The sequence below is a fragment of the Aotus nancymaae genome, unplaced genomic scaffold, assembly GCF_030222135.1.
Source record: "Aotus nancymaae isolate 86718 unplaced genomic scaffold, 86718_ANA_hifiasm-v0.15.2.pri h1tg000011l, whole genome shotgun sequence".
In the NCBI taxonomy this organism is placed as follows: domain Eukaryota; kingdom Metazoa; phylum Chordata; class Mammalia; order Primates; family Aotidae; genus Aotus; species Aotus nancymaae.
This window is the reverse complement of record NW_026988422.1, coordinates 58,096,741-58,113,149: the sequence shown is the minus strand read 5'-3', so window position 1 is coordinate 58,113,149 and position 16,409 is coordinate 58,096,741. Positions and strand designations below refer to the sequence as shown.

The window sequence follows — 16,409 nt, the reverse complement described above, 5'->3', positions numbered from 1 at the left end:
GCACCCATAAAGTCGGGGAGGAGCTCTAAAGGAAAGGAACGGGTCGGGGAGGAGCGAGGCGGGGCGGGGCGGAGGTGGGTCCCGGCGGGCCTGGCCTCTGAGGGGACGGCATGGGCGGAGACTGCCGGCTTCTGGACCCGACTGGGCGGGAGCTGGCTCCCCTGAGCCGGAGGCGGGGCGCGGGCGGGCGTCAGCCACGGTTACTGGGGACAGGTCGCCTGACTAGGCTCCTCCCCGGGCCCGCCCCCACAGGTTTGTCTTGTGACCGCGGGCAGCTGCCGCTTCTTTCCCGATCTTGGAACTTCGTTAGCCGCGATGAGTTTCCTGGCCGCTACATTCCTGCTCCTGGCGTTCAGCGCAGCCGTTCAGGCCGAACCAATGCAGTTCAAGGACTGCGGTGAGCCCCGGGCCCGCCCCGAGGTTACCGCGCCCTCTGCGGAAGCCGCCGTCGGACCCTCGCGCTGAGATCCCCCGGGCTGGGTTGGGCGGGTCCCCCGGGCGGCCAGGCTCAGCCTTGGACCCTAACTGGAGTGGGCTGGGGGGAGAAGGCGCCGGCCTTCATGAAACCGGACCACACACAACTTTGTCTCTTTCCTTAGAACATGTGTTTTGGAGTTCCTGAAACTCCAGGAGGGGGGCCTTTTGCTGAAGTTTCATAAAGTTTGTAGGGCAAACAACAGAAGGGCTGTATCCAGCGCCGGTGGAGGAGTGGCGCACAGAACTTCTTTTTATTTATGCTTTGCATCTTGGAATCCCACCTCCCCCTTCCAACTCCCTTTGCTTTTCTTTTAATTTCCCTTTTGCTGACAAGTCAAAAGTCAATTTCCCTTTTTCATCATTTATTGTTATAAATAGCACTTCCTTTGGGCTAGCTATGGAATCTTGTGATTCTTAATCAGTTTTTCCTTGTATAAATTTCATTGTGTGTCTCTAATCACAGCTTGTGACACATAACTCCCTCTCGCCGCTGTGGTTGGAATCTTTGTTGGAAAATACAACAGTGGTAGAAATTCTGAGTGCCTTCATTGAGTCGAGTCTATAGAATTGTCGGAACAGAACCCGAGCAATTTTGTTCAGAGGTGGTGGTGGAGAGATGCAACTATCAATGAAAGAGGCATGAAACTGATTTGTAAGATCTGTGAGTGGAAAGGAAGCACCGAGGTCGTATAGTGAATCATTGAATTCCAGGGATGTTGGGTAGCCTACCTAAAGTCACGCAGCAGAATGGGAAACCAGAGTAAGTGTGACTGCCCTATTTCACCTTGCTCACTGCCTTGACAGAGCCGATTTATCAAGACAGGGGATTTGCAATGGCGAAAAGAGTAATAAACGCAGAGCTGGCTGTGAGGGAGACTGGAGTTTTATTGTTACTCAAATCAGTCTCCCCGAGCATTCGGGGATCAGAGTTTTTTATTTTATTTTATTTTTTATAATGGTTCTTTTATTGCTTCTAGTATCAAGATTATTGAGAAGTCAAATGAAGTTATGCTGACTTTATGATTCAAAAATTATCTTCCAAACACTTAACGATTATAATTTAAGATAAATAACACTTAAAGAAAGCAAACCTTTTATAATATGACTTTCAATGGAGTTTTTAAGGATAATTTGGCGAGTATGGGGTCAAAGTCAGTTCTTCTTGCTGACTTCTGGGTGGTGTCATTTGCTGCATCGGAATGCAGGGTCTGCAAAGTATCTCAAGCACTGACCTTAGGTTTTACGATAGTGATACTATTACCAGGAGCAGTTTGGGGATGTTCAGACTCTTGCAGCCAGAGGTTGCACAGCCCCTAAATCGTGATATCTATCCTTGTAGCTAATCTCTTAGTCCTGCAAAGGTGACTTGTCCCCAGGCAAGAAGGGGTTTTTAAGGAAAGGGCTATTATCCATTTCCTTTCAGAGTTTAAACTATAAATTCCTCTCCAAAGCTAATTCAGCCTACACCCAGGAATGAACAAAGACAGTTTCGAGGTTAGAAGGAAGATGGGGTAGGTTAGGTCTGATTTCTTTTCCTGACATAATTTCCTCAGTTATGATTTTTGCAAAGGCGATTTCGTAAGTTTGCTGCTTTATATACAGTGCCCAGGTAATAGTAACTGCTCAATGAAATGTGTTGAAAACACAGATGGAATATATACTTTTTCCCCTATGTCATAAAAATTCATGTTGAGGCAAAAGCAAAGTTGGGGATTAGGGGACAGGATTGATTAAGGAACAGACTGCTGGCCTATTAACACTTAAATGCTATTCATTGGTTTAGGAGACTGGCACTTGAAAGCTATTATCGCTTCCAATTACTGCCTTTCCCTCCATTAAACTTAGTGGCCAGCGTGTAGATGAAGACACTCTTAATTTTAACCACTCATTCCATCCTCACAAGCTACCTTACAGATGAGGAAAGTGAAGCACATAGAATAACTTGCCCACAATCTCACACCCAGTAAGTGGTAGGAAACGTGGATCTTTGTGAGCCACTTTGAGTTTCCAAAAAAAAAAAGGGAAATAAATCCAGAAATTATTCTATTCGTTTGTAAAAGCAGGAGTGCACCCATGGGAAGAAGTTTTTAAAGGGAAGGAGGGTTTCAGCTGCCGATTTTTAATTTACTTTTGAATTGGGAAATATGATGTAAAAACTTCAGCGCCCACATCAAAAGATTTTTGTGTTCCACTCTACATCCACCTTCCCTGGGGTAGGATTTCTTCAAGTGAGAAATGGGGCTAAGCAAACTAGTTTCATAATGTTTGCAGGTTACAACTGAGGAGTTGGTTCTATTGACACTGGAAGTCTAAGAACCTCTTGTCAGCAGAAAACTGGATGAAAGAGCTACAAGTACTACCCTTAACTTACTTCCTACTAGATTATGTAACCCAGCCTTGAAAGAAGCAGGTGGAAGCTGGACATTGAAGGCCTTAACATTAGCACTGATTTTTAATAGATTGTTGATTGAAGTTTGGGATTTTTTTTTTTCTATTCACCAAAAATGGGTTGGAGTGGAAGAGAGTGCTTCTCAGACTGTTTTGGATGCTTAAGAGTGTGTACAGTTTGAGAACTTTGCTATGATGGAGAAGCAAGCTGAGGGGTAAAGGATTTTGCAAGGTACTATTTACCGACCTAGCTGGAGTAGTGTTGGTCAATGTGATGATAGAGTTAAAGAGACTGTTCTACCCAAGGGCAACCACAGGCAGCAAAGAACATCTACTTGGATTTCTCAGTTCACCTCATTCTTTTATAGTATTCAGCTAATCTGGTGACTGACTGCATAGCAGATAACATACTCTCAACCTGCAGTTTGCCTCTGTCTTCATGCATTCTACTTTTGAGACAAAAAGAGTCCATCCTATTGGCTGGAAACATAATTTCTATCCACAGAGTATATTTGAGGTAAGAAGCCAGCTTTTGTATCAGAAGGGAACTTGCTAACCTACCCAGGAGGACCTCCTCTAGATTAAATTCATGGACTAAATCCAGATGTGGTAATAATAATAAATATATATCACTGTGTTCCAAACACTTATATAAGATCTGTATTTGTTTTAGCTCAGCTACTCTATTATCCCCAGAGAGGTTAATTGTCTTGCCTTGAGGCTATACAGTAAGTAGCAGAGATAATGAGATTTCAAACCCAGGCATCAGGCACCAGAGTCTGCCTCTCAGCAATGGTGGCTGAATGGCCGAACTGAACTTACCCTGTTAGAGGCACTGTTACCAGGCAGTTCACTTCCATTCTGTCCCATTCAACTGCCCAGTCTCTGGGGCCTGGATGAGGAAATGGGATTTTTTAAAGACTTTATTTAAACCTTTTTTGGTCATGCATTTATTAGATACAAATAGTACTTTTGTCCTTGGTTAGACTGAGATTAAACAAAAAAAACCCACACACTTATTTTAGAGAACACGGGTTCCTAAAATCCAGTATACATCTGTAGATTGCAGATGTGTGCTTAAAATTGTTCTCATTGATAGGGGTATACAGTCACAGTTTGGAGACCACAGATTGGAGAGACACTAGAATGAGATTGAAAGATGGTCGGGGAGAGGTGGGAACAGTTTGGGAGAGCCAGACTCAAGATTCCACATGGCAATGGTAGCTGTATGATTTGAGTGATGGCTTGTGCCACATGTGTGCTGCTTTAAATCTGGTGTTGAGAAGGGAGGAAGGGTGAGGGTTTGACTGTCCTGATACAGCCCTCCCAGGATACAAAGCAGGGGAGCTGGCTCTATGTACTTCATCATTTGGTCAGTTCTCCTTTACCTATCAAATATGAACAGTTTTTAGTTCAGAGATTTATAGAGAATGTCTAGCGTTACTCTTCAGTACTTAATTCTCTTCTATTAAAGACTCTCGAGCTACACCTAGTTTATGAATCATAAATCAGTCTTTGAAACTGCTTAGGAAAAACACAGGTAAGTCAGATGAATCCTATTTCTTTTTTTTAAAGTTTTTTAATTTTTAAAAACTTTTTCTCCCCAGTGGATGTCTGGAGAAAAAAAAGAAAAAAGAAAATCTTTTATTTGTTTTGAGGATTCCCAGGGATAAATCCTGTTTCTGACTCTTTCTAGTACCTTCCTACATCTTACCCTTATCTTTTAAACATATGCAGCATTTGCAGATATATCATTCCAGCAGCTATATAGACCTAGGCCAAGTAAATATTTCGGAAGAAATGAAACCCAGACTCAGGTAGCAGTATTCTTCTTTAACGCAGCTGGCACTTCTGCCATCTTGGCTGTGTGAGTCAGCACTATTTGGAGTTAAGTTTAACTTGTGCCCTAAGCTTGTATTGAAACTATAAAGACCTTAACCTCTGTCCTCCTCTTCAATCCCCTTGATTCTTGGAAAAATCCAGGTCTTAACAACCTTAGTCAAGATTTAAGGCACTTCATGTTGTTTTTGGAGCCAAAATATTTCATGACTCATAAGTGGGCCTCAAAGAACAGGACTAAATAATTGAAGAAACTGCAGAAGTGCAGTGGAAATGGTGCAGTTCCCAGCTCAGAAGTGGAAGGTAGTTCCTCTCTTAAGGGTCATTCTTAGTTCAGAGATGAGGTAGTTCTTCTGTTTAGGGTCATTCCTCTGTTAAGTGTTAAGTGGTAGTTCCTCTTAAATTCCATAGTCCACTTACTCGGAAGTAAGTAGGCTTCTGGAATCAGCCTCTTTGTTTTTTTATTTTATTTTATTTTTTTGTTTTTTGAGATTGAGTCTGCTCTGTTGCCCAGGCTGGAGTGCAATGGTGCAATCTCGACTCACTACAGCCTCCGCCTCCTGGGTTCAAGCAATTCTCCTGCCTCAGCCTCCTTTGTTGCTGGGATGACAGGCACATGCCACCACACCCGGCTAATTTCTGTATTTTTAGTAGAGACGGGGTTTTGCCATGTTGGCCAGGCTGATCTTGAACTCCTAACCTCAGGAGATCCACCTGCCTCGGCCTCCCAAAGTGCTGGGATTACAGGCATGCGCCACTATGCCTAGCCAAATCAGCCTAATTTTAAAAGCCAAGACTGGATATTCTGATACTTTTCATTGTTTTATCCATCCCTTTAATAGTACTGCTTATTTCTCTAGGAAGTCAGATTGGGGTGAAAAAAATGAAGGGATTTGAAGAAGACAAAATACTGGGCAAAGGATTTACCAGAAGTTTAGGAGAAAAGGTACAAAATCTGGATAGAAGATATTAATCACTGAAAATCACAGAGGATATGGGAGTTGAACTCTAAGATAGAAAGAGAATCATGGTGAGGGGCAAAGAGGTGATGCTGAATTCAGAAACCTGAAAAGTTGAGTTTGAGCCTGGATTTTTATCCAGAGTCCTCAAGTAGTTATCAGATGGGAATTTCCTTGAGGTATCTTCCATTCGTCACCATGGCTACGTATTCAAAGCTTCCTAGCTTCCTTCAGGTTCCAGTGACAAGGGCTTCCAAGTCAGGCCCATCCATTGAGTCCTGGATCTGCCACTTCCAGGCAATTTGATCTTGGACAAGTCTCAGTAATCTTTGCTTTTCTGGCTTCTAACCCCTAAAACCAGGACGATAAAACCCGTTGTTGTGAGATGTTTCTTTCAGATGCCTCTGTTTTCCTTCATCCTTGCTACTGAAGGTACAATTTCCATAGGGTCTAAAAATGAATGATTCAGAAACTAAAAACTCTTGAAGCCAGATTCAAGAAAGGTCTGTTCTGGGATCTGGCAGACTTTCCAACCAACAGTAACAGACTCCCTAAATCAGTGTTTACACTGTAGAACTTGGGGTAGAAAGATGGTATAATTCATTTCTGATCTTCCTCCTCGGAAGTTCAGGCTCTAGGTTTGCTTTCTAGCTATTTCTGCATAAAGTATGGCTTTTGGCCATGTGCAGTGGCTCACACCTGTAATCCCAGCACTTTGGGAAGCTGAGGCAGGCAAATTGCTTGAGCCCAGGAGTTTGAGATCAGTCTGAGCAACATGGTAAAACCCTGTCCCTACAAAACACAAAAATTAGCCAGGTGTGGTGATACATGCCTATTGTTCCAGCTACTTGGGAAGATGAGGCAGGAGGATCGCTTGACCCTGGGAAAGTTGAAACTGCAATGAACTGAGATTGTGCTACTGCATCCAGCTTGGGTGACAGAGTGAGACCCTGTCTCAAAAAAAAAAAAAAAAAAAAAAGTCCAGTTTTTCCTGTAGTGAACAACTTTCATCAAATTTACGTGCTAATCTGTGTGCTAGAAAGAGAAAGGGAAAATTGAATATTTTAATCAAAAGGAAGGTTGAAGCAAACATTTTCAAGGTTTAGGTTAAAACTGTGACCCTTACCATTAAGAATGCAAGACAAGACTCTAGGAACATTTGGAGTTTCTCCAAATAATATGATCTTTAATATAATCATTTATGGATATGGTCTCGATATTATTTAGTTTGACAAATATTAACTTTCTCTTGGTCAAAAAACCAACTAGCTTCTTTATCATCTGAATTAGAGGCTATGATTTTAGCAGCAAGATGAATCAAGACTCTGACTTCTAATTGGGCATTATTCTTAAAGGTTCCATCCTGGGAAACAGTCCAAGGAGAACGAGTTCACCCTAACTGGGAGAGCAGAGCACCTTCCCATTTGGTAGCGGGCAGTCTAGCTGGTTTACTTCTCCTCCTATTCTCCTATTCAATTCATTTTTCTTTTGCAGGTTCTGTGGATGGAGTTATAAAGGAAGTGAATGTGAGCCCATGCCCTACTCAGCCCTGCCAACTGAGCAAAGGACAGTCGTACAGTGTCAATGTCACCTTCACCAGCAGTACGTAAAATGGCTCTTACCTCAAATTCATGTTAAAGTATAACCTAAATATCAAATGTTGGAATGAGTGTGGGAATGGAGGGGAGGGGGATTGGCAGTCACAAATTCTATGACTTCTTTTGCAACTTGTGCAAAGCTGGGATTCATTGTGCCCTTGGACAACCTTCTCAAACAGGGTCCATGGCTCCCAGATTCCCTTTAAGCAAACAGGGAGATGTCCGTGTGTCCCAGGTTAGAGAAGACAGCTTGGCTTTTATCTGTCCTGTCTTGACCCATATTGTATAGCAGGCTTTGATGGAAATATCAGCTCTGTTTAGCTACAGACTGCAGAGTATTAATATGGACCTTAATTCTGCAAGCTTTGGAACTCCTCCAAATTGTTATTTTAAGCAGTAATATCTTTCAGCTATTAAGTCTACATTCCACCTGAAAATAAAGGTGCAATTAATACTTAACAGCCTTAACAGCCTCCTTAAGATTTAGGGAACCCACTGGGGAATCCAAGAAACAGCCAAGAAATCTGAGCTTTCTTCAGTAATATTCCAGAAATATTATTGGAACTTATTGCTTTCTTGTACCACATCACTTTGAGCTTTGTAAGAATCTAGACAAATGTAAAATCTTTATTTCTAAGGAGGGCATCTTCCTTTAATCCTTTCCTCATTTTCTGTACTGTAAAACTAGACTAGACAGTCTAATAAGAAACCTCAAAGTTCCTGTTATCATTTGTTCATAAGCCTAAAGACAGCTCTAAGTACTAGCTCCCTATTTTCTCTCTGGACTATAAACAAAACAAACAAAAAAAAGCCTTCTAAACAAGTCATCCCCAACCCAGACAGAAAGAAAGGCACAGAACCAATTTTCTGGATCTCCAAAATACCCTAATAACTCGTAAATCTGATTGCCCTAATTTTATATCTTTATTCCTCCTGGCCATCTTGTGATGTGGATGGTATAGTTTATGAAGAAATGCACGTCTTTCTAATCTTACCCAATTTCTTTCTTTCTTTCTTTCTTTTTTTCTGAGACGGAGTCTCACTCTGTCACCCAGGCTGGAGTGCAGTGGTGCAATCTTGGCTCACTGCAACCTCTGCCTCCTGGGCTCAAGTGATTCTCCCATCTCAGCCTTCTGAGTAGCTGGGATTATAGGCATGCGCCACCCAGCTAATTTTTGTATTTTTAGTAGAGACAAGGTTTCTCCATGTTGGCCAGGCTGGTCTCAGACTCCTGACCTCATGTGATCCACCCACCTCAGCCTCCCAAAATGCTGGGATTATAGGCGTCAGCTATGGCACCCAGCCTAATCTTACCCAATTTCTAAAGGATTACCTCTTTCACTGTTGTTACAGACCACGATATTTAAGACACACAATATACTTTGACAGAAGCTGATATAAATAGCAGACAAAGTTTACTGCCGAAAATCAGTAGCCTCATTGGATAAGGTTATTTATCCAGATATCTCTGATTCTCCTAAGAAACTATGAAGGGCCATGAAAAACAAGGTTAAGAGCAAAGAAAACAACTTCTGCTGACTGCTTTTTTTTTTTTTTTGCATAATTAGGTTTGGAGTAAATGCTTGCACTGTGCTAATACCAAGCACAACTACAGAGAGAAATAAGCCCTAGGAATCCGTTTCTTGCGATTATTTCTGAATTTTCGATTTAGAGTTTGAAAATAGGTTGTTTTCTTTGCCATCTGATTCTCTTTTTTTCTCTTAGATACTCAATCTAAAAGCAGCAAGGCTGTGGTGCATGGCATCCTGATGGGCGTCCCAGTTCCCTTTCCCATTCCTGAGTCTGATGGCTGTAAGAGTGGCGTTAACTGCCCCATCCAAAAAGACAAGACCTATAGCTACCTGAATAAACTACCAGTGAAAAGTGAATATCCCTCTGTAAGTAATACCATTGTTGAGCACACGAGAGGGCTTGGGACTGGATTAGAGATCAGAGGGCAGCGGGCAAGAAGCAGAAACTGGGTAAAGGGCCCCTTATCTCTATGATAAAGAAGTGGAAGCCTAAGGGACAGGAAATAGCTGGGAGCGTTAGGTGTCAGGAGGTAGGGCAGATGTTTTTCTCTGTGTCTCTTCATTCTTTCACTATGACCTGATGGTTAGCCTGGGCATAATGATGCCATTTTTTTTTTAAATGTACTAAAATTTAATCATCCATAAAAGCTGTAATTTAATCTGTCATTAAAACACAAGAAGCAATATTAGAGTTGGTTTAGTATATTGTATATTTTAGCTTTGAAAGCCATAAAACAGTTTTCCCAGTTTTTTTTTCCTAGAAGAGACCCCATTTCTCCAAAGCATTATGCGCAATCAATTTTAATTAGAATATAATGACAGATAATATTCCATAATTTTTTTTTTTTTTTGAAACAGAGTCTCACTCTGTATCCCAGGCTGGAGTGCAGTGGCGAAATCTCGGCTCACTGCAGCCTCTGCCTCTCCGATTCTGGTTTAAGCAATTCTCCTGCCTCAGCCTCTGGAATAGCTGGGATTATAAGCACGTGCCACCATACCCAGCTAATTTTTGTATTTTTAGTAGAGTCAGGGTTTCAGCATGTTGGCCAGGCTGGTCTTGAACTCCTGACCTCGTGATTTGCCCGCCTCAGCCTCCCAAAGTGCTGGGATTATAGGCGTGAGCCACTGCGCCTGGCCAATATTCCATAATTTTTTAAATATAAAATTAAGTCAGTGACTCAAAAAAGTTATCTGCTGCAATGAGTTTGAGGGGACATCCTAATCAATATCATTACAGATATAAAGTATAATGGTTCAACATTTTCGTGCCTGATAGGGAGGAATCATGATAAAAACGTCAATGTGAAATCATCTGACTATAGTAGCAAATATCTAACATTTGAAATGCATCCATGCTCTTTTGCATAATCATATTAGAGCCAAGTATATTTTCATATCTATTATGTCTTATTTTCCAAGAGATGTACACAGAGCAATTTTTTTTCTCCAGGGAACTTGTGCAAACCAATATAAGATCTAAATTTTTCCCATAATATATAAAATAGGAGAAGCCTCTTCAGATGTATTTTTTGAAGTCTGGAGTGCTGGCATTTTCCAGTTAGGCAATAGTTCTCCATTCCTGCAACCTGGAGCAGCAAGCGTGATTTCTCTTTAGGCTTCTTCTTTTCCATTGGTGTTTTTCTATTTATCTGTCTGATGAGGTCATAAAATATCTCATTAACATTGATCTTTGACTTTGCAGAAGATCCTAAAATGGCACAGTTACACCACCGTCTTGCTAAATTCTGACACTGTTCTTTGCCAACTACTCGCTCATCTTCCAGGTCACATTTATTACCAACAAAAATCATTGGAACATCTTCTGTGTCCCTAACCAGTAAAATCTGTTCCCTATAAGTCATTAAATGTGGACTGAGCTGTAATAGAATATGATACTGCAAAACCTTGGGCATTCTTCATATACAAATCTCTAATCACCATGAATTGCTCTGTCCCTGCAGTATCTAGGATTTTAAGCATACCCTGTTGGCAATCGACTTCAACTTGCTTTCTGTAGGGATCGTCTATCATTGGGTCATATTTTTCAACAAAAACTCCCTGAACAAACTGAACCGTCAGAGCAGACTTTCCAATGCCTCCTGAACCAAGGACCACTACCTTGTACTCATGCATGATGTGGTCTGTTTAAATAATGACGATCCCCCAGTCTGGGTGCTGCCGCCTTCTCCTCCTCTCCCACTCCCACTTCCTCCCCTCCCCCTCCCCCCTCCTCCCCATTCTTCCTCCCCCTCATCCTTCCCCTTCTCCTTCTCCCCATGCTCCTCCCCCTGCTCTTGGCTGTGGCTCCTGCTCCAGCTCTACAGCAACAGCTGATGCCATTTTTATATACCATATTTCATTTGGTTCTCATGACCATCCTATGTGGAGATGATTTTATCTCTATTTTACAGCTGAAGAAATTGGAGCCTCTGAGGTTATGCAATATGAACAGAGTCCACTCCACAAAGAAGTAGTACAGCCTAGGTTTTGAGCTGGGTCTTATAACTCCAAAGCTTGTGCAATGTTAAAAGATTTTAACCAGGTACCAAATAGTTAAAGATCCAAGTTATCTTAACATTGTCATTAGAAAATCCTGTTCTCCATTAATCTCTTAACAAAACAATACAGCAGTAGTTTGGTAGCTCCATGGCAGAAAGGTAGCTTTTTCCACCCTCCTTTCTCCCCTCCAATCCCCACCTTCACTTCCGACCCACCCTGCTGTACCTACCTCTTTTTCTACCAAGCACTTGTAAGGTAGATCCTGCTGGAGTGGACCTGTATTAAAGGTATGAATTTTGATAAGAATAGAAGAAATAAAGGGCTAGCCTTTTTCCATGAAGAAAAAGAGCCACATTTCTTGAAAGGAAATCAAGTAGAAGTTAGGAGCAATATCTGGCCATTTATTTTCTAGGAAAGGTAAGTAATTAAAGGACATTCTAAAGAGACTCAAATATAGGGTGTCTCTGCTGAAGGGATGTTGGAGATCTTAGAGGTGAGGGACAGATTTATAGATGAATTTGCAGAGTATCCATATAACCATGGGCATGTTTGAACCTCAGTTATGTATGCTGTGACTAGTCAGAGCCTGATATGTAGTAGATACTTAATATATGGTAATTATTGTCTGTTAAATGAACTACATTTAATCTGAAAAACAGTTCAAACTCTTTAAGCACTAACTGAAGCAGCAGTTAATGTATACTAGTCTGGAAAAACTCACAAAGCAAGTTTCAAGAACCTGAGTATCATTGCCACTCAAATGTTCCATTGTGAAGAAACGTTACAGTATAAAAGAGAAGTAGTAACTAGTGACAAGTAAGCTAATGTCCACATAAGAAAGGACCTGCAGAGTGTCAGTGAGTTATTAAGAACTGGAAGGGACGGCTCACATGGTATGAGTGTAACAAGTCAAGGCAGGAATTTCTGATGGAGTACATTATTAGAAAGCAGTTTAAGGGCGTTAACTGAAAGTATATTGCTACAAGTTTGTCATCTTTAAAACGATTCATACAGCTACAGACTTCTCTGAGCCATCCTTTGTGCTTTGACATTCCCATTTCTAGCTAACAAGAAAGTTTCCTTATACTAAGAATCTAAATTTTTTTTACTCTCTGCTCTTCATGGTTACATTGGGGAAAAGCTGGATCAGATTGCCAAATACACGAGAAATTGCTTAAATGCAAAATTATTCATGTAAGCCTTCATTTGTTAGTGCATTTGCATTGCTATCAAGGAATACCTAAGACTGGGTAACTTAGAAAGAAAAGAGGTTTGATCGGCTTACGGTTCTGCAAGCTATACATGAAGCATACTGCCAGCACCTGCTTCTGGTGAGGCCTCAGGAAGCTTATCGTTATGACAGAAGGCAAAGGGGGCCAGTGTGTTGCATGGCCAGCACTGGAGCAAAAAAGAAAAGAGGGAGGTCCCAGATTCTTTTAAACAGCCAGATCTTGTGTGAACTAAGTGAGAACTCACTAATCACCAAGGGAATGGTGCTAAGCCATTCATGAGGGATTCGTCTCCATGATCCAATACCTCCCACTAGGCCCACCACCAACATTGGAGGTCACATTTCAACGTGAAATTTCAAAGGGACAGATATCCAAACCATGTCACTTCATTTATGTGCCATTGATCTAAGAAAAGAATGCTTTAGAAATTACATTTGATAAATTAACCAAGTTAGTATATGGTACGCTAGCATCAAATCCTAAGTATAATTTCATTCAGTCTCTTAAGGCTGTAGGCTGTGCCTACATGATTTAAGAAAAAAGTATGAGGAGTTAGGAAGTTTGCTACTACATCTAGGATTCATAGTTAAGCCAATTATGGATAGAGGTCAAGTCCTATTTTCATTTTTCTCAAATATTTTTCTCTTTCTCCAGATAAAACTGGTGGTGGAGTGGCAACTTCAGGATGATGCAAACCGAAGTCTCTTCTGCTGGGAAATCCCAGTACAGATCGTATGTCTCTCTCGGGTTGAGAGGGCATGGGTGGAGGGGGGAAAGAATTGGAGGATAAATCACACCTGAAACTAAATCAGTGCTGTAAGATAAAAGAATTTCAAGACTACTGTTTTATGCTTCTGAGCCTGTAAAATCATCAAAGACCCTATTTCCTGAGAGCTCAGAACTGTTGCCTTTGTAATATCCTCTGTAGAAAAAGGTTGAAGGAAAGAAGAGAGGGTGGGACTATAGGGATTGATTTAACTGTCTTCATTGGTTTTTGCTGTTGGAATAAGGAAGGTCCAGCCAGACAGGATCTGAAGGAGGTTGCTTAGGGATGTCCGATAACTTGCCCTAGGGTTATTGCCCTCACAATGGAGGAAAGGTTCCAAAACGCTTCCATTGAGCTGGAACATTACATCCACAGGTTAGTCATCAAGTGCCTCATTGAGTTCAGTGCATCTGGCCAACAAGTCTGCTGACTCTTGACAGCACCTCCAGCTCTGCTGCTTCAACAACAGTGACTTGCTCTCCAATTGTATCCAGTGATTCGTTGAAGAGGAGGTGCTCTGTGGGAGAAACTCAGCTCTGGATGGCTGCTTCTCGGTGGCTGTCTTATGTTTCTTTTTCTATCTTAGGTGGTTTTCATTAAATGCAGCACTTGTTTAGCAGATGTTTAATTTTTTTTTTAACATGTGGCCTCTTTCTACACCTGGAAGTGTACCCTTGAATAAATAAAAACTCGTTTGTCTTGTCTTCTGCATGTGGGCTGTGGTCTTCTGCTCTTTCAGAGTACGTTCTGCTAGAACCATGGAAGTCAGTCTCCCAGTTCCATGGTCCCAGAGTGCACTGAAGACGTGACTTTTTCAGAAACTTTTTTTCCTCCTTTTTGCCCAGTAAGACCGTATCTATTTTATATGAAATGGCCTTGTTTTGCTTTATTTTACACAGTCTTATGCCACCAAGCGCTTGAAAGAAGCAGTGAAAGTAAACATCACCTGGTTGAATAATAGTGCCTGAAGGGTTGAAGGAACTGAATTTGGTGGGGAGGGCAGGTAGGAAAGTAGTGGGGTTAGGGATTACAGGTTAGGATGAGGCGTGGTGATCTTTTGGGAACCCTCTGCCATGAAGAAAGTCTAGAAGCTTAATGATGAAATATGAAGTTGTAGCAAGTAGTGGCTACATTAATTAAATCTTGGAGTTTCCTACCCTTAAAGTACAAGTATAATCATGGGTATATATTTTTCCATCTATTTTGAGTCAGTATACTAGCAGTCAGCTCTTAGATGACCAGGGATTACAACCCCATTTGCAATTGAGTTGAATAACTTGGATCTTAGGTCATCTATTATTAGGTCAGGGCAAAAGGAAGGAACATTCATATGAAGTGCTTGTGAGCAAATAATTAATTGATTTGATCCAGTTATTTTTATCCCACTAATTTCACTAGACCCTTGTATTTTTTTTGGCCTGTGAGTTTCCCAGGAAAACCACCAGGGGACAGTGATGGATCAGGAATAAAGTTATCAACAGCCAAGCTTTCCTAGTTCATGCCAGGAGCCAGTCAACCACTGTACTTTTTAGCTACGATCTTGTGTATCCTGTCACACTGAGTCTAGAGTGACAGTCCACCCTGTCTCCCATACTGGACTCTAGGTGATTCAGAATTGTGTGAATTGCTGGGCTGTTAACTGTTGTACAGCCTCTGGCTTCGGACTGCCTGTGGTTGAATCCTCGTGCCACCAATTAACAGGACTACCAGTGTGATCTTGAAATCACTTCATCTCTCTGTGTGTCAGTTTCCTTATCTGTTAAAAAGGACTAATAATAATAGGGCTCTGAAGACTAAACGAGATGAGGCATGTAACAAGTTAGAATGACCCTGGCATATAGTATATACTCTAAATGTTAGCTGTCACTCTAGGAGACAGACATTGTTCTTTGTCTGGAAATAGCAGGAAAATCAGAAGGTTCAATCTGAGATGTGATGATGTCTCCTCAGAAGGACAAGGCTGTCCTCTGTACACAGGAACTTTCTGAGAGGCCTAGAAAAGCTCAATTATAATGTGTCCACCGTCTCCCTATTCCCAGAAGATTTCTTATGCCATGTAGCTCCTTTGAAGTTAACAGCTACCTGCCCTGTCTGTACACTCCTCTGCCCTCATGTTAAAAGAAGACAGGACCCACACTACCGTGCAAAATGAGTACTTGCCTGTAGCTAGGAACGGTGCCTACTTCAGGGAAAATTAATTTGATACAACTGACTAGTTGAGTGTTAAACTACTTTGGAAATACTTCACATATCTAAGTCACAGAAAAATCTAAAATATATTTTTCTTTCCTCCACTTATTCTTCAAATTTAAAACAATGTTTTAATACCATGTATCTTTCATTATTTATACCATGCATTCTTTGTGAAAATTTGTTCTTAGGAACAAAATCTTATTCTTTTTATGTGTAAAGCAGGAGTAGACATAATACATAAACAGATACATATTATATATGTGGTATTAAAATTTGATGGGGTTGTTGATTAGGATTAAAAGGTCTACAAAACTCCTTTAAGGAGTGATAATGAAAAGGGTGGGGAGGCACTAAAGACAAAGAGTATACCTAGATATTTTGGAAATCAAAATTAAAAAGCATTTCAGTTAGCATAGATCCTTCTGTCAGAGCAAAAGGGGAAGACAACAGCTTGTGACTGTTTGCCAGTCATCTCGAGGCTCCATGAAGCCTGCAGCCGTGAGCTAGGTAGGGCTCCCTCGGGGGGATTAAGTTTGAAAGGTCGTCTTCTACAGACAGTTCACAGACGCCCCCCTGAGTCATTAAAACATGGAGAAGCACTGAATCTTACGTATATCAAAAAGGTCATCCTCTTTCCAATGACAGTCTCATGGTTTTCTAGTCCACGGAGCAGACCTTGGAGGCTCAGACCCAGCTCTTACATGAATTCCAGGACAAATAAATCCCAGACTTCAATTGTTAAAATAATGAGGGGGCACCCCTGCTTATAGGATAAAGGGAACCTAACACTTCATATCTCCAGTTCAGGAGAAGGTTAAATGTGAAGACTTGTTTTCAGTCAAATCTTCATACTAATAAAAAGCAACAAGCATGGAGTAATTTTAAATCCTGCATGTTTAGTTTTAAAATCTTAGTTGACTTTTTTT

The 16,409-nt window shown here is 41.3% G+C and overlaps 1 protein-coding gene and 1 pseudogene across 1 annotated transcript; one reads left to right on the top strand and one right to left on the bottom strand.

Moving 5' to 3' along the window:
• The first annotated feature begins 77 nt into the window (after window positions 1-77).
• On the top strand, window positions 78-14,001 carry NPC2 (NPC intracellular cholesterol transporter 2). The gene is made up of 5 exons (XM_012438198.2): window positions 78-397; window positions 7,158-7,265; window positions 8,987-9,159; window positions 13,179-13,256; window positions 13,666-14,001. Exons 1-5 carry the CDS (start codon window positions 316-318, stop codon window positions 13,687-13,689), a joined length of 465 nt encoding a protein of 154 aa, XP_012293621.1. The 5' UTR covers window positions 78-315; the 3' UTR covers window positions 13,690-14,001.
• On the bottom strand, window positions 9,262-10,926 carry LOC105707268 (ras-related protein Rap-1A-like; annotated as a pseudogene).
• Window positions 14,002-16,409: the final 2,408 nt, after the last annotated feature.

Excerpts from the sequence above, each read along its gene's own strand:
- NPC2 (XM_012438198.2), top strand. The coding sequence starts at position 316 with ATGAGTTTCCTGGCCGCTACATTCCTGCTCCTGGCGTTCAGCGCAGCC. Across the intron at positions 398-7,157 it reads AATGCAGTTCAAGGACTGCG|GTTCTGTGGATGGAGTTATA; the intron begins GTGAGCCCCGGG and ends TTTCTTTTGCAG. Across the intron at positions 7,266-8,986 it reads CAATGTCACCTTCACCAGCA|ATACTCAATCTAAAAGCAGC; the intron begins GTACGTAAAATG and ends TTTTTCTCTTAG.